We start from the raw sequence: 18,747 nt of genomic DNA, 5'->3' as shown, positions 1-18,747 counted from the left end.
CGGTGCTTCCTTTCCCAGTCAACGCTTAATCACGGCTCCCCTGAGTAGTTTAACAAAGAATCTAATCTCTTCGAAAAACCTTTGTTAGTGCCAGACTTCTGCGACGCCCCTGACAAAGGGTTTTCGGCGCACAGTTTGAGAAACCCTGGTGTAGTTACTAAATTGCAGGTGAGAGCATCACAAAATGTTTGGAATTCATAGCAGCATATCTGCCAACGTGAAAGAGGGTCGTTATGTCTTGAAAAAGTCAAAAGAAGCATTAGTTTGGCCCTTTTCCTTCGGGTAAAAAAATTTTGGCGCCTAAAAATTTTTTCGGTCACCTAGATTTTTTTGCGATTTGTCCCATATACAGCTGTGAAAATGTTGCACCGTTGATAAAGAATCGCTCCAAGTTTTTTATGCTCTTTTTCTACAATTCTGTTGGGGTGTGCACAATCAACACCTGTTTTGAGACATTTTTCAAAGCAGTCGTGCACTGACTACCAGTCAGCATGTGAACACCACAACGTAACGTTCAGTGCGTAATTTGGCTAGCTGAATTCAAATCGGTGGCGCATGTAGCGAACTAAGTAAAATGTGGAGCTTCTAACAACTGTATCAACATGGTATCTCTGCAGCAGTTTATTTAATAACACCTCTCAAATGCTACTAAACACTTGGCAAAAAATTGAATACCGTTTGGACATCTGCAGGGACACAAACGGTGCTCGCATTAAAATTTATTAACTTGCAAAAATTAAATAGAGTAGTTTCCATCTTCAACGTCATTAATTTATAACTAATCAGGGGTTGTTCTCTAACTATAAGTCATTACTTGTAGGTACATTTAGCCCGTACACCCTGTGTATCTCTGTGTCTGACCAGAAATTGAAGAGTTTCCTTGAAAAAGGAGGTAGCTCCATCTTTTTGGGTGATTTGAGTTATTGATCATCTCATATGTGAAAAAAATATTCTTATGATTGCACATGTTCAAGCTTTAGTTTCCGAAATATTTGAGCTGGGCATCTTGTTCATCTGCATCAAAAAAAGAGACTGCAAACTATGAGGATGTGATGGAACTATCCCTGAAATACTTCAGACATAATGAAATGCGGTTTTGCAAAAAAAATATTAGAGCGGACAAAGGTACCTGTTGAGCCCGAAGTCGCCCAGAATGATTTCGATCAGAAAAGGCAGTAATTTTTTCTTCGAAAAAAAAAATGTCAACTTTGCGTTTCCGGTTAAAAAATTAAACTTTTATATAGTATTTTATGAGTTTTTAATGCAAAATAATTCTTCTAGAAAGTGATTAATCATAATTTTTTAGCCAAAATGAGGTAGATTTTTTTTCACTGGAGATTTTTTTATGCTGATAGAACGAAATGATGTGAAAAATGATAGCCAATAACGCAAAAAATCGTCGACGCAACTTGAAAATTGACGTATTAAAATTAGTTTTTTTTTCTGTTTTACTAAAAATCGATATGAGTAGAGCAGGTATTTCCATTTTTTCAGGAAACTTTCAATCGACTCTTGATAACTCTATTTTCTTTAAATTTCTTTTAAAGAAAATAAGAAAAGCATTCAGAGATAGAGAAAGAGAGAGAGAGAGAAGTAATTGAAAAGAAATTAAAAACAATTTTAAACACAGCGTTAAAAAAATTAAAATAATTCGTAAACAGGGAATAACTCAGTTTAATATATAGTAGAACTTCGCTATTTCGAACTTGGTTAAGTTGAATTTTGGATAATTCGCACTCCCACAAACTCTTCTTAAGTTTTCTATTCAATTTAATGTTAAAATTTCTTGTTTAATTATATTTTTTTCGACTGCTTTGGATAATTCGAAGTTGAAGAGAAAAAAAATCATTATTTTTTTGAATGAGAAAATTTAGTTCTAAAAAATTCTACAAGAAGTTGGACTTTGCTTTTCTCCACCAAAAATTCTGTTTTTCTCTACTCTTTCTTTGATAAGTTAATGCCCTTTTTTAACTTTGTTCAGATGGAGTGCATCGAGAATGTATACCACTTGATACCGATTATGTTGTTCAACTTATGGATCAAAGTGTATCATTCCAAATATGAATCTTTTTATCGTCATAACCCATTAACGACGGTTGGTAAGAAAATTTGCCATTCTAAATTTTTAGTTTTTTCTTTGCCAATAAATGGTAGAAGTGATTCCACTCATTATTTTTTTGTTTTTAAAAAAATCAATGTCGTCGTTCATGGGGTCATATCGGAACGTGGAAAGTATCGGAAAGTACAAAAATTGTAACACGCAAATGAAAGTACATTCCTTTGATAGTATAAGAATGATAACATAACGTAGCATAAATTATTTGTCCCCAGTCAATTACGATAAAACTATACAAATTAGAAAATTAGAGTTTACGATTATATTACATATTTTACAATATTTGAAAGAAAACACAAAGATAAGCAAGCTACTAAAAGATAAGCAAAATTTGTGTGTGGAAAACAGTTTCGTAACGGATAATAAACAGTTTCATGACTGATGATAAAATTTGAATAATTCATAATTGTTATCCGATGTGAATGTTGATGATTAAGTTGCAATTCGTAGTCATTTTACGAATCCAGGGTAAATAAACAGGATAATTTGAACTTTTTTTCAGTGACTTTGGACTTCGAATTAACCGAAGACCAACAGGCCTAAAACGATACAATTATTCAATCATTAGATTACACTTCACTCTCATAATTAGAAAAACTGATGGCAGGCAGATCGCGGCGCTACACATAACAAGCATTACACAGAAACAAACTTCACTTCAAGTTCACTACACTTGCACGCCCATTCCAACATGTACCAGTTCGTTAGAAGTTCCGTAGAGTAATGTGGACGAGGTGCATGTGTGGTTTAGTAGTAACTTCGCCCTTAGGCTGCGTATTGGAATCTTAGGTGGAAACCCCAGGCTAGGATTTCTGACGGAACTTTCTGTGTCCCGTAAATAGAGGTACAAACTTTAAGGGGAGGTAGAGAAAATCAAAAGTATTGAGAATTGCCTCTTTTTTTTTTCTGATAGCTCCCTGTTCGTATGTCGTTGCATGCTCCTCCTACGGCAACTACTGTAGAATAAGAAAAAAATCACAATTTACACTCCAGCGCTGTTATGAACAGCGCCGCCTAGCAACTTACTTTCACGTTTCTGGTCATGGATTCTTATGCAATTCTCAATCCTTTCGATGTTCTTTACCTCCTCATAAAGTTTGTACTTTTATGTACATTACTATACACCCTGTATAGTAAATATATACAGGTAAAAAATAATGGGATTCGTCCCTGGAATAGAACCAACCATCTTACCCCCCCCCCTAGAATAGAACCCTGTCAGCCATGAATGTAGGTGCCATGGGTGTGGCTGTGATTTTTTTTTTTTTTTTTTGCAAATCATACCAATTTTTGATTTTTTTTTAATTTTTGAAGTTGATACAATACTAATATTTAATAATATTTTTTTGGCGTGTGAAATATTGATTCAGGCAGGTGACATGCCTGACTGGGCATTTACATTTTTGAAGATTTTTCCAGCTCTGGTTCATTGTGATATTTACACAAAACTGATGCATATATAATACATATAATTATAATACATATAAAATACATATATAATACTTATATGATACGTATATAAGAATTACCACTTGAATATATATTATATATTCTAGGTTTGATTAACTGAGTTCCTTGTTGACTCTGAGTCACTTTTAATAAATTCATTTTAAAAATTATGTGCAGTTAAATGATGTACAAATACCGCAGAGTGTAAAACAGGGGTTATAAAGGTTAAGCGAAGTTTCTTGACAACAGAGAGGTATCACCCTCTAGGAAAGATGCTAGAACGGATCATTGGGGAGGGGGGGGGGGATTTTAGAAGCTACAGATACAACATGAGATCTTATGAGCTGGCTTCGCCAAAGGGCGGTAAGAAAGCGGCTCTTGTGTGTGTATGTGTGAGTGTGTCAAACATCTTAAACCTATTGCTCGTGAGCACCATTGTATTCTCCAAAGCATTTAATCCTTACAGCGGCAATCCCGAAATATCTCGTGTTCTAAAAACTCTCAAAACGGCAACCCCGAGCCCGTTGTAAGTTTTCTTCTCCTGATAACATGTTTTCCTCCCTCCCCCCGTTTCTGTCAATCAACGGCCAGCGGGTTAAGTCATCTTCTGTTCAAAGTCTGATAACAAAAGGTGGAGAGAAACGATGTTTTCCCTTTTCCTTCGAGGTTGTATGCGATTATGTTTACAGTGTAAATTAACAGAAAAAAACCCTTTTTTTTTCATTCTTTGTTATATTATTATTATTATTTTGTCTTGAAGGAGTCTATTTTTATAAGCTCCGAGATCAGGAAAAAATATTCTTGAAAATAGGTGGCAATTTCTAGAATGTTTCGTGATTTCCATTGTGGCAATTATAATGCGGATCAGGAAAATTTTGAAAACCACTTAAAGGGTTAAGAGTTCTTGATGCCAAAAGACATTGAAAGACTATTTTTTAAAGCACCTTGCGTAATCCTCGGAATTTTGTAAACTGTAAATAAGTTGCAGTGTTCCATGTTACTTTACTAAATTCATTTGATCATTTAATTGCACTATACGATAACAACAAATAACTCTTGTGTATACGTAATTTCCACCATTTATGGTTTTATCGATTTCATTTAGCGCCAAAAATTCTGTAAGCTTGGATTATCCGAGATAGGTCGGGTTCACGTTAGCTTGGATAATCACGGGATCTTACTGTACATTACATGAATATTACAAAAGGTTTTGTTTTTTCCGATTCAAAATCAATCTAACATCAGTATAAAAGGAAAGATTGTTAACTTTTCTGCTGTTTTCCACAAATAGACCTAATAAACTGTAACAAGGGTTATGAAATGCAAATAACATCATGAGCTTTGGGAAGAGGAGAAATAAGAAGAAAAAACTACGGGCGGTGAACTTTATTTCCGGAATCAGGTAAGATTAGATTCTTTTTTCTACTTAAAGTAATTAGTTTTTCTCTTTCTTCGTACACCAAACGAAATCATTATTAGCTTTCATTTTTCCTATTTTGAGCATCCAATTTCTTCTCTTTTTTATTTTATTCTGTTATGTAAATAAATAAAAAAAATCATGAGAACTCTTTCATGTTTAAAGAGCTGGAAAAAAAAAATATTTTTCCTATAATAAAATAGCGTTCGTTTTACAACAAAAATATTTGGTTTTAATTATTTGTGGAATAAAATATTTTTCCAACTACTTTGAATTTTTTTCCCTGTTATCAAAATAATCAGCTTGTAAATTTTCGAATAAATTAAAATGAAGAAGATATTTAGTTTTTTTATGGGGTTTTTTTTTTTATGAGACATATATAAAATGTGTATTGTATGATATTACGTGAAATTTTTATTTGAAAAGAGAGTAAGATGCATTAAAAAATTTTATATTTTTCCAATATTTTGGAAGCTACTTAAAATAAAGGTATAGAATGTGATCATAAACGGTTTTTTATGATTTTGATGTATAAAAATTCACACACTGGAAACAATGAAATCGCGTGTGACATGAAAATATACAATTCCGAATAGTTTTCACTTGCTGAACACGAATATTACCATACAAAAGTTTTATTGGCTCTCGTTCTTGAGATAATACCATGTTAAATGTTGAAAAAGTGTTTTACGAGCGGTATCACTGGACAACAATGAAACGATTTTCATGTGTCCGACATGAAAATATACAGTTTCGAATGATTTTGACCTGCTGAATACGAATATCGCTCTGAAAAATTTTATTGGCTTTTTTTTTTGGATATTAGCCTGTCAACTGTTAAAAGGTCTTCTACTAACGTTATTGTATGATGAAAAGCGGTAAAGACCAAGTAGAACAACCTGACTAGAAAAAATGGTCAACCCAACCTCGATGCTGGCTGACTACTGTGGGACAATTGTAAGAGACGTTCCTTATGTGCAGTACAATGTACAATTCTGCGCAATGCAGAATGAAGTACGTGTCAGGTGCTGATAAGTGAACTATTGAGCAGTACTATCATATATTGTTTCTATGTATTCTTGTTGTATTTTTATGTATATTAATAATATACATCTGTATATTGTTGAAGGTTCTATATATTTGCGTTGTTTTTCTGCATAGTTATTTTGTTTTCTATATACTTATGCTGCGTTTCAATGTATTGTATAGTGTTATTATATGTGCATTAAATATGCGATTTCGGCCAATCGAGTATTTTTACGGTTAAAAATTTGTATTCGGCACACCGAATAACATAAGAAACGACTGTTAATGTTTTTTGGACGCAGAAAAAGTTGTTAAAATTTATTGTTCAGTGCATAATCATTGCTTTCAATATCAGTTTTATCTGCATTATTATATTAAAATTTGTTTGTTCTATGAACACACTACTAGATATTGTCTGGAATGTGGTGTTGTTATAATGGTATATTTTCTGCTATGCAGTATTTTTGAAATTTGAGCACATCCACAACTTAGTAGTAACGATATCTCCAGGGTCGAAGTAATATTTCGTTTCCTCGATGCTAACCGTTTGCATAATTTGATCATTACTCGTTCGCCTCAGCTGTAGCCGACCCCATCCTCAATCTGATTAGAGAGGATAAGATAGTATAAAGATCCTAATCTTATTAAAATTCTTTAGCAGTGGCTGAAGTAAAAGCATTACTTTCTGGAGATCTAATTCAATTTCAAGAAGCTGATGCCGTTCGACGTAAAATCACCGTCGTTGCCAGGCAGTGAAATAGTATACTAACTGTAGAGTTCGGTGAAAATATTTTCGAAACAAATTTGTTTTTCTGTATACTTATGCATAGATATCCGGTTGAGATAGCATAAATTCGTATAAATATACGGCTTTTAGATAGGAATATGTTTCATATTAGTATCAATTTTTCATGATACGTGCTACGTTACGAAAATATATTTATTAATTCTTAAGATTTCTTTTACTTGCAATTAGAATAGATATTCGTAGTCAGATTTTACTTGTTGATGCAATAGTAGAAATATGAGCATATTTTTGTATTGTTTGATAAATGATGTTGGATCTTATCGAATGAAAAAAAAACACAATTGTCATTCTGAAGCTTTTAATCGTCTTTTCATCAACCTTGAGGAATAGTATCAATAGCTTGCATCCTCCTTGTTATCCAATCGATAAAATGTGCTGTCTCTGTGTACACCCCTGGATAATTTGGTTGAGCACATCCTTTTCCCCAAGAAACAATGCCAACAAGTGATGACACACCATCTTCTGAGCGTTGAGTAAAAGGACCTCCGGAATCACCCTGAAACAGAGACGATTGAAATATATATGTGGTAGTTCCTATCGATACAAATACGTCATAAAAGTTCAAGACAAACCCCAGAAAAGAACAAATGAAATATTAAATTGAGTAACTGAGCGGTACTCTATAGTAGAACGCGACAGCTGTGTAATTAGATCACTTGCAGCTTGCATACGGTTCTGTTTGGCTGCATACCTTTCATGCCTTAGCTAGAATTCGGAACCGGTAACCGTAGAAACGAAGATCATATTAACTATTAAAATGTCATGTAGCTTGTCGGTATTCATCAGAATTGTAGCAGATAAATTTGCCATGAAGGACATAAATCAGGGTCGTTTTCGACGAATATTACGTTCATATTTAAATTATGAGCCTCAAACTTTTGTTTCAATGCATCATCATTTATATTGAAGACTAAACGTGTGTAAATATGTCATTAAAATTTCATACCTATATAATTATACATACACCACTCTCTCAGTTCACCATTAATAAGATAACTTAATTAGAGCTGTTAATGAGTTTGAAGTACAAGATTTTAAAGAATTTTAATTAAGAAAGGAAACAATTGCTATATTTTCTTTGACCCTTTTTTTAATCAACTATTCTTTACCCGGTATACACCATTTGGGCTCAGACGTATGATAAAAAGAAAACTTCTCATTACTTATAAGTATAATAAATAAACAAAAATTTTCTCCCTCTTGTTATAAGTGAAAAACGAAAAATTGGAAAAATTCTCTTAAATACGCACATCTTACGCAGTTGGGTTTTTTCTTGGGAGCATTTCTCAAGAATGAATTATTGGAGCGAGATCGAAATAATGCAAGCAAGTTGAAAAAAAAATGCTTAAAAAGACTCGGAAAAATTGTAATTCTTCTCACTCTCTCTATCTTCAAGTATCACTCATGTTTAAGTTTATTTAGTTCCTTCAAAAGCAGGCAATAGTTAGAAAATAAAAGCTGTTCCAAAGAAAAGATTGAGCAAAAAAAAATAGCAATAAAAATGAAAAACGGGTAAAAAAGGAAAGCCTTCGCTTAGAATTTAATGGATGAAGGAAACAAAATGCGAGCAATCATCTAAAGTGGAATGGAAAGATGACCCCGAAAATTAAAACTGATAGCCAACAAAGCTGAAAACGGGAAAAATGCAAATACCCTGGGATTATTTGTTATTGAAAATTCAAGTAGTCAAATGGAGATAAATCGCAACTACAAGATCAAACTCGGCTGAAAAGAAATTATTAGCTCACAAATTTAAATGCTAGATGCTGATAAACAAAAGACTCTTTTAATGGCAAATATCTAAAATGTAAAAAAAAAAGTTTGGAAAAACGTGATCTGAAAATACAACCGTAAGATCTTATGTACTGTATATATGGTCTTATATACTATACAGGGTGAATCCGACCTATTCTGTCAAATGAAAGCGGGTGATAGACCAGCTCAAGTGGATCATGAAACACCCCACCAACCCTGTCCAATCTCAAACCGTTTTCGAGTTATGGTGGATAATCGATGATGGAAAAAAAATTCGTCAAATTGAAAAAAAAATCCAAATTTGTGAAGTTTCTGGAAAATCGACAAGCAAACTATATATATTTAGAAAGAACAGAAAACATTCTATTGGGATTATACCATTTTCATTGAAATATCTAGATTCATTAACGAGCTACAGGCGCTGAAAGATTGGTGACATTTAAAATCGAATTGTCGCCAAATTCTGTAACCGTCAATTCTGCAAACACCCATCTAGCTACAAATCGGTCAAATTTACCACAAACTTTTCTATTCTACCAAATTTCGAAAGAGCCTACAATAAGCCATATCTGTGTTCTGGTTCAGACGAAATTTAGCTTTTCGTTCGCAATACATCACTGAAATTTACGTTCGTTGAAGTAATTTTAGTAGGTTTTTTTGGCGACAATTCCATTCTTCACCTCACCAAACTTTCAGCGCTTTTAGCTCGAAAAGAAATGCAGATATTTCGATGAAAATTATGTCATCTCTTATAGAATTTTTCCGTTCTTTCCAAATATGTGCTTAGTTTGCGTGAACGTTTCTTAGAAACTTCACAAATGCAGGTTTTTTTAGACTTGACACACATTTTTTCCATAATCGATTATCCACCATAACTCGAAAACGGTTTGTGATAGGGCAGGGTTGGTGGAGTGTTTCATGATCCACTTGGGTTCGTCTATCACCTCTTTTCGTGTGGCAGAATAGGTTGGCTTCACCCTGTATTTACAATATAACCCTCTTATAATACTGTGCATTTCTTGCCCTATAAAATGCACCTGTGAAGAGTACAAAATTAATTATTAGTGATTGATTCATATGGAGAGAAAAATTCTGTTGACAGCAAGTTTGAAACCAAATAAATTTTTTCACTGAAGTAAATATGGACGGTCTGCATTTCTCTGATACACCGGGTATTTCACGAAGAGTTTCCTAAAGGAATAGAAATGCTACGTTGATACACTGCTTTTGTTCTCAAATATATTTCAATGATATTAGGGTAATTTTGGGCACTCATTCCGAATTTGGCATTGGTTTTGTCAGATTGGCTCTAGTTTTTGAGATAAAGTGAAAATTAAATTTCAATGGTAATACATTAGCAGCATTGCTAAGAATCACATAATTGAGAATATGCATTGTCTCAAAAAGTATAGCCAAAATTCGGCAAAAACCAACACCAGTTTTGAAATCAGCAACCCCAATATACCCTAAAACTAGGACTGGGAATCAATTAAAATTTTTCACTGGTTAAACAAAAAGTTTTAATCGATTCATCGACCGATTAATCGAATTTTAATCGAATATTTTTTTGTTATCATAATATTAAGATGGTATAAAAATATATTTTATTGATATCACGCACCGATTCTGTACATGTAAACAAATATAGGAATACGTTAAGAAGTTAAGGCTGCCCGCTTCAAGCAATTTAATATGATGAACATAATTGCCAAAACCTGTAATTTCTTCACTTGGATCTTGTGTTTTTAAACGAAATCTGTTATTTTTTATTATTATTCACTGATTTCGAAACTACTTTCGATTATACTGTTGCATGCTTGCCTAGGTACTTGTGAAGATTAGTCGAATGGTACTTGTGAAGAGATGAGCTGATGCTTCGAATGGATGAAGAATTCGAAAAATGTCTGTTCATAGTGGAAACAATAAATTTTGGTTTTCCCATCTAAATTTCCCATCAAACTCAATTTGAAACTGAAATCACAAAGTTCCGTTGAATCTAATTTTATGAAAATATTGATTCACAAATATTTTAAATATGGTCACTTATCCAAGATGTTCAGTATAAAACATGATTTATGACATGTAAACGTTAATTATAGTTAAAAAAGTTAATTCACAAACTTTTAATAAAAATTTTAATCGAATTTTAATCGAATTGATCGAATCGATTAACTCAAGTAAAATTTTTAACTGCGATTAACAATTGATTGATTAACCGACCCGATTAATCTATTAACGACCAGCCATCTAAAACCATTAAAATTTCCTTAAGAAATTTAAAAAAAAAATTTTGTTGAGCAGTGTAGCGGTGTAATTCAAGTAGAATATGAAAATAATCAGCAAAAAAAGCTAAACTGCACTGTAATGGTTTTATTCCCCCAAAAAGACATTGACTGAAATATAAAAATTTAAAATTTTATGATTCCGTTAATGAAACAAAGTCGATCATTAAAATACGTGGTTTTTTGTACTGTACCTAAAGAAATTTATCTTGTATCACGCAAAGAAAAACTCATCGTGATATCGGTGACTAAAAATCTTGACTTTTCCTTTTTTCTGCCTCAAAATGATTGAGTCTGAAAAATAATACCAAAACAGTAGTAAAAAGTGTGTAAAAAGCAAGAATTTCAATCATCGATATCTCGGTGAGTTCTTCAAAAATGATACAAGATTAATTTCAATATTCAAAATAGAAACGACACAATTTTTTACAATTGGTTTTTTATTAAAGGAGCCATATAGAAATTTAAATTTATGGATGACCCTCTATTATCACTTTATTGTAATGAAACCATCAAATTTTCATTTCAAATTTTTCGCAGATTTTTTCACATATTTGTTCAATTTTATTTTCGCTTCAGAATTCTTTGTAAAAAAGAATCCCGCGCGCATGCCCTAATATCATAATTATTTGAGACAAATTGTTTCGAAGAGAGCTAACACTAACCAGAGCATGACTGCAACCAAATAGCTGTTGAAGAAAGATTAAAGATGATTTAGATAAGCCATAGATTCATGGTCGAATATCTGTGGAACGTGAAAGTTCCTAATTTACTCGCGTTGTGACAGAAAAATTGCAGTTGTTGAGTGGAGGGGGGATAAAAGCAAACAAAAAAATTAGGGGACAAACCAAACATTCTCTTTCGTGTTTTTGACAGTCGTGTCCCGGAAACGCGAATTTTCACCACATTAAAAACGATTATGTGCAGTAAATTTTTTTTTTAGGTCAAACTAAAAAGTATTTATTTCACAAAAAACAAATTCTTGCGAAGGTTATGATTAATTTCTTCTACTGGCACGTTTTCTCTGTACTTTTCAGTTACGCGTATCATTTCTTTGTCATTATGGAAAATAGTTCGAAAATCGAAAAAAAAAGAAAATATATAAATAGTAAACGCTAATATTTGCAATGTAATGCATCGTTATGTAAATATTTTCTCAAAGTGTTTGTCGAAATGTGTTTGCTTTCTATTCATCTTCAAGCCTATATCTATACATATATAAAGAAGAGTGTCCGTTTGTTTAAATGCGTGTAATTCATACAAATCTACTGGTTTTTATTTTTTTTTGTTGATGAAGTTTTCACACTTGGACTTCAAAACAAGAGGAAGGTCACTGTCTACATAAGATCTCGGAAAAACCACCCCATCGTAGGGTTACCAGATTCCCCGGGTTCAAACCCCACCGTCACCACAGTGGTGGTCGGGTGAAGTTGGTTTTCTGTGGTTTCCAACTTCGAGATGAGTTAAAAAGTCTCACCATAAATCCTACAGATCCACAGGCCTACAATAGTACAAATATTCAATCATTACACTACACTCACATCACTTCTGAAATATAGATGACAGCACTGAAAATCCAACACAACACTTTATACGCACTCAGACTGTTAGGTACATACACTCAGACTGTTAGGTACATACACTCACACTTCCGGCACAACTCACTCGGTGGTATATTGCCCATGGTGATAAACCGGAGTTGTGTTCGGTTTGAAAGAAAAAACAAAGCGTTACCAGACCCGAAAACTGAGAAAGGAGGCTGCTTGCGCGCACCCTTAATGACGTCACTTTCTCCAATTTTCACAACAGATGTCGATACTGTTCTAACTGATAAAACCGGTCACAACAATAATTTTTCGTGACTAAAATAGAACAGCAAAATAAAAAAAAAATCTAGGAATTTCGACGATTAGTCGATGGAAAAAACCACAAAAATACTCCTGTTGAAGATGCATGTTTCAAAATGGAAAAAAAATAATTTCGGAAACCTGGGGGAAAAGCAAAACAAAAGGCGAATTTTTTCCGAAACGTAGGATAACGCTTGAAATTACATCAAAAAGGGAGACGCCTGGTAACCCTACCCCCACAGATTCCACACTCATGGCGTTTATATTAGAACGTTGTGCTGACGACACCCTTCTCGCGTACATGTCACCCATCTTGGGTTCACGTCGCCGTTGATGCGTTCCCGCTATCAGTAACGTTATACATGCTAAGAAAGGCATTTATAATTATTTTTTTACAAAAAATAAGTATTAATATTTCTACAATTTTGAGATTACGTCACCCATCTTAGGTTCACGTCACCCGTAAAGCCCGGGTTCAGCTAGTTTCTATATAACAATTGATTTTATATATCCAAACATAAGCAGAAATTTTAATACCAGAAAAGTTATGCTTTGTATATGACGGTATATGGTCCTAAAACACACAAAATATAATATAAAGTATATTTCGTATTTTTTTATAATCTCATACATGATTATGTACGGTCGCATGATTTTTTTTTCCCACATTACTATTACGAAGGTTCTTCTAGGTATACTAATTCTCTTCTGCGTGGTTCCATATTAAACCTAAACGTTTTACTCTCGCACAGGAATAGTACCCATGAAAGCGTCTGGAGGGGTATGACCATGTGATTAATCAAACTAATACGGGGATTTATTTCTCTGGGAATGGAGCCAGAGGAAAGGCTTAAAGTGCCATATATTGTCATCATATCTTACACTGATTAATGCAGTGTAGATACACGAAATTATGTCCGAGATTCGATAGGATTTTGAACATTATGTACATGCTTAGGGAAGCATATTGCCATAAATATAATATCGATAAATAGCAACTTATCAAACTTTTCATGAAGCTTAGGAAATTAGTATACTGAGAGTAAATAATCTATTCAAAACAAATACAAGGCCACAACGGGCAAAATGCCCGATGAGGTGACTGAGAAAAAAATGCCCATAACAAATATGGATGTCATACATTTCTAAAATACAGCAACCCAATTAAAAATGCAATTATAAAACTATATATACATGATAAAATATTATATAATGCCCATAAAAAATATTTATGGTTGTCTTATGGATAGCTTCTCGATTCACCCCAACATGTTTACCGTATTTCGTTTTAAACGTGTCAATTGTGTTAGAATTTACTACCGGGGGTAAATTAATAAGAAAAAAATTCCTCAATAGAAATTTTAAAAAACCGAGGTTTTTACATCACATAAATGTACAGTTGAACTTGATTAATTCGAAGCTCAAGGGGGACAACAAAAAGTTCGAATTATCCAATTTTTAAACATAGGATATCTAAATACGTACATAAAAAATCGAAAACTGTCAATAATTATAAAATAAATATGCGCTGAATACTATCACATTACTATGTCAGTTTTCTTGTTGTTACAACGAGTGTTTTTATAAAAAGTAAACAATCTTAAAAATATACTTCATTTGTTCAAAACGCGTATGTATAATTTTAATTTATATTCTTCTGGATGATCTTAAAATACTGTACACTCACAAAATCTGCATGAATGAGAACTGCGATTTTTAAACATTAAAAGCCTTGTTTTATCTAACATTTCCGTAGCTTCTGCAAGTTTTGGAATACAGATCTAAAATATGTGACTTTATTCCCTACTTCTTCATAAATGTCCACATTCGTAAGTCTACAAGAATTCGTTTTTTAGACGTAGTTGCACAAGCGGAAGAACAGCGTTTGGATATGGTGAAAAATTGTGCCAATTGCATTTATATTCACAAAAATATACAAATAATAATGCTAGAGAGACATGAATCTCCAACGCATTTTACCAGACAATATAAACTGAGATTTCAACAAGCCGGATTTAAATATTTCGTCTGTTGAGAAGTTGATTACCACACACGCACAACAAACTTTCGTATCTCGAAGAATAGTAGCATTTGTATCTGCCATTGGCAGGTTTTAACGAAGTCGACACGAAGATTAGATAAAGCTTCATTTGCCTTCTGAAAGGCAAAAGGAACTGGTAATGAAATTATTGCTTGTAATGTCTAAAAAAAGCCACATCAAAAATTTTTTCTACAAATTTTCAAATTGATGCATTAAAAACCGCTTGCTCGCATGATAAAACAGCATTACTTCAAAGTAAATGAATAGCAATTGATCCAAAATAAAGGAAACTGTTCAGTTCATGAAATGAAAATAAAGACTGAGATTTCATTGATTCAATCTTATTTAAAAATAAATTTTGAATTTAAATTCTTTTGAATTTCAAAATTGAAATTTAATTTTAAATAAAATTGAGTCAATGAAATCTCAGTCTTCTGCTTCATTTCATGAACTGAACAGATTGTCCTTCATTTTGAACTACTTTTTATTCCATTACAATGATGTCACACTATTTTATCATGCACACAAGCTGTTTTTATTGCTTTTTTTTTTAAATTTCCAAAAAAATTAAGTATTTATATTAGAGATATGTAAAACTTTATACTGACATAAGCTAGTATATATGATCAAAAGTATGTGTAAAAAAATATTGAAACATATCAATGGTTAAGTAGTAATTTTAATGATATTTCTACTAGAATGTAGTTTTTCACTATGTTAAAAGGTATGAGACATAAGGGAAAAAACATCGAATTAAACAAGTAATTTTAACATTGGGATATAAAGCTCAAGAGAAATTCTTAAAATTCGTAACCAAGTTCCACTGTATTTTAAAAACACTCGTTAAAAAACGTTCCATAATAATATTTTTCTACCGTGGATACAACGGTCATATGCGAATGGGTATTTTACTGTGCTTGGTTCAAGCATTGAAATGTCAAATTATCGTTCTTTTTTGGATTCTATTGACTAGCAATGAATTCACATACAAGTGCCGTGGTATGCGAAGGGTTATTTCTCACGGCTCTTCCAAACGTTGCATAGCATAAAAGGACATTCACTATTAGCATAAACGTCGGGAAGTTTTCAAATAAAAGATATCCGGAAAATGGCGTTTCTCCGCTTAACTGGTTCTTTAAATGCTTTTAGAGTTGCATCGTTTCGTTTCAAATGAGGCATTAAGTCTCTTATCAACGCTAGAGTGCTTTGAGAAAAATTGAATGTTTGTAGCAGGACATCTGTGTTTTGGTTAACGATTGTTGATCTGCAGAAATTGATAAGTGTACACAAACAAACTTTTTTTCACTTTTTTCAACAGAGTGAAAAAAAGATTAACAAATGAATTCTTTGAATGTCTCTGTATCAAAATATTAGCAACTACTGCGAGAATAAAATTTGGTAAAACTCTACGAAAATTAACATTTAGCAATCTTGCGGAAAAAAGATACGTATTTTTATTGTACTACAAGAACCAAATTTATAAAGATTTTTCAAATTGATAAATTGGCCGTTCTATTTTGTTATAAAAGAAACAATAGTGAAAATAAGAAAAAAGTATTTTTGAAGTTTGATTATTTCTATATCTTCCTAGCTGCAAATTCAATAATTAAAAAAAATAGGTTTCTGCATATAAACCTACCACACAATCTTTTGTGTTATAAATTATAACTCTACAAATTACGTGAATAACTTATGGATGCAGTTCCCAGATGAAAATCAAACACAAAATATGTAATGTTTATTTAAAATTGTTCATAATTGCTTTTCTCCGTCTAGGCAACCGTTTAGAAGCTTTGACTTAGTTTTCTGAAGATAGCTGAATAGTGCACGATGCACAAATTGTAGTTTACTTTGAAATTGAACTTTTTTTAATCGGATATCAGAAACGTTACTTCTGTTTTGCTTAATGCTTTCTATTTCTCACAATAGCATCAAAAAAATTGTACAATAAAACTTAATCACCCACGAATATCGTTAATTTTTTAATTCTTTTTGCTGTGAACGCAGGGCTGTCATTTCAACTTTTCCAGGGGGGGGGGGCAAAAAACATGTACTCAATGTATATATATATATATATATATATACTATTTTTAGTGTATTTTCAAAAGCCGGGGGGCAACGGCCCCCCCCTAACCCCCCCCCCCCCCCAAATGACGGCCATGTATGACGGTGTATCCATCTATTTTTTTGGAAGTGCTTAAACTTTTATGTAATTTACAACCCTAAAATTACTAAAAATTATAAAAATAACACAAATATTCCTAAACACTTTGATATGGCTTGGTGGAGTTACGAAGGTATAAGCAATCTGAGTAAAACAAATAAAATTATGAAATTGAAATATATCCTAATCTTAAAATATGGTTAATTTCCTTACTTGACACGAATCTCTGCCACCTTCATCGTATCCAGCGCAAATCATTCCCTCTTCTAAATCATTGCCATAAGACTGACGACATCTCTCTTTTGTAATGATGGGGACATCTACAGCTTGTTGGACCGGTGACAAAGAACCACCTAAAAAGCAATATTTCTTATACCAACTTGTGGAACATAAATGTTTTCTCGAAGAAACAAAACCGAAATAAATGGTGATATTAAATAGAAAATTATTGAACTATGTCTATACCCTGACTTGTGGTGCCCCATCCTGCTACTCTTCCAGTACCAGTCTCTTGATTTTCATAACTCGCAGGTGGAAGACAAACACCAACTGCATAACCATCAGAAGATTGCATGTCTACAGGTGTCTTAAGCCGCAGTAGAGCTATGTCATTCTTGAGGGAAGTTACTGGATTGTAGCCTTCATGGACGATTGGAACTACCTGATTAAAAGAGAATGAAAAATAGAATTGTTCAGAAGTAAATTTCAAAATTTTTCTATGATGTCTTAATGACTCGTTAGTGATTTTTCTCATACCGAATGAACAGACTCCCGTGTTCCTGCTCGAGTCGATATTTTATGAGCTCCAGATCGAACACGATAGTTTGAAAATGGACCACTGAAATAACAGCAAATAATAAATATGTAAAGTCAACTTAAAAATTTGGCAAAAATTACGTATTTTATTTTGAATTTTCATTAAGTTGAAGTTTCAGTTTTATCTCATTAAGAGAGAGATATACAGGGTATAGACAATAAGTTCTGGATACATGTTAAAAAGTTAATTAAAAATCAACCATTTTTGACATAAGAAGTGTGGTTTTGCACTAAAATACTTATTATGACTTAGAGGTTTTTTTTTCGTTTTTTTGATAAATTAGAAAAAAGTTCAGATTTTTTTTCACTTACAGTTGGCACTGTAAAACTAAAACTCGATATAACACATAAAATACATCACAAACAGTGCATAATTAATGTTTATGATTTTTGCATTACAAAAAAATACCATATTTCAACATGAGCACCCTCTCACCCGTTTAGGTCATTTGATCATTTTTGTCGTACCACGGTCATTTTCTGCACACGAGGGCTAATTAGACCGGGACCTACAATTTATTGCCGATTCCGAACGGCAGGCCTGTTTTTTTATACTCATCGAGAGGTTGGTGCGCTAACACCTCGATGGGGGACTCCCTGCGGTAGCAATTTTTTGCTGCGGTCAAGTAGCCGTTTCTTGTTGTACCCCTGTGTCAGGAAAGTTTTCTGACAAGGACGAACCGGGTATCGAACTCGCGACACCTCTAAACATCCTTTGGTACTTTAGGCGAGCATCTTATCGACCGGGCTACCGCGCCCCACCCGTTTAGGTGTAGCCCGAACTGTAAAGGGTGCTCACAATGAAGTGTGATCGTTTAATCTAATGCAAAATGTCATCAACAAATTAATTATGCACTAATTGCGTTGCATTTTATGTGTTATGCCGAGATTTTCGTTTTACAGCGCCACATGTGAGTGAAATTTGGACTTCCTTTAATTTATCAAAAAACATCACTATTCGATGATGAGTATTTTAGTGCAAACCACACCTTTTTATGTAAATTGGTTGATTTTTTATTAATATTT

The 18,747-nt window shown here is 33.0% G+C and overlaps 1 protein-coding gene across 1 annotated transcript in view; it reads right to left on the bottom strand.

The window, feature by feature from the left end:
- Window positions 1-7,097: 7,097 nt before the first annotated feature.
- LOC149079948 (transmembrane protease serine 9-like) overlaps window positions 7,098-18,747 on the bottom strand; it is a 39,676-nt gene continuing 28,026 nt past the window's right edge. Inside the window, exons 10-13 of the mRNA XM_089238568.1 lie at window positions 17,662-17,743; window positions 17,371-17,566; window positions 17,119-17,258; window positions 7,098-7,312 (exon numbers count right to left, since the gene is read on the bottom strand). Of these exons, the coding sequence (XP_089094694.1) occupies window positions 7,130-7,312; window positions 17,119-17,258; window positions 17,371-17,566; window positions 17,662-17,743 (601 nt within the window). The 3' untranslated portion in view covers window positions 7,098-7,129. The remainder of the gene's footprint in view (window positions 7,313-17,118; window positions 17,259-17,370; window positions 17,567-17,661; window positions 17,744-18,747) is intronic.

Source organism: Pholcus phalangioides, unplaced genomic scaffold (genome assembly GCF_987345545.1).
Source record: "Pholcus phalangioides strain wild (caught in Gottingen) unplaced genomic scaffold, Ppha-v1.0 ptg000011l_1, whole genome shotgun sequence".
Taxonomy (NCBI): domain Eukaryota; kingdom Metazoa; phylum Arthropoda; class Arachnida; order Araneae; family Pholcidae; genus Pholcus; species Pholcus phalangioides.
The sequence above is the reverse complement of the archived record's forward strand: the minus strand, read 5'-3'. Positions and strand labels throughout refer to the sequence as shown.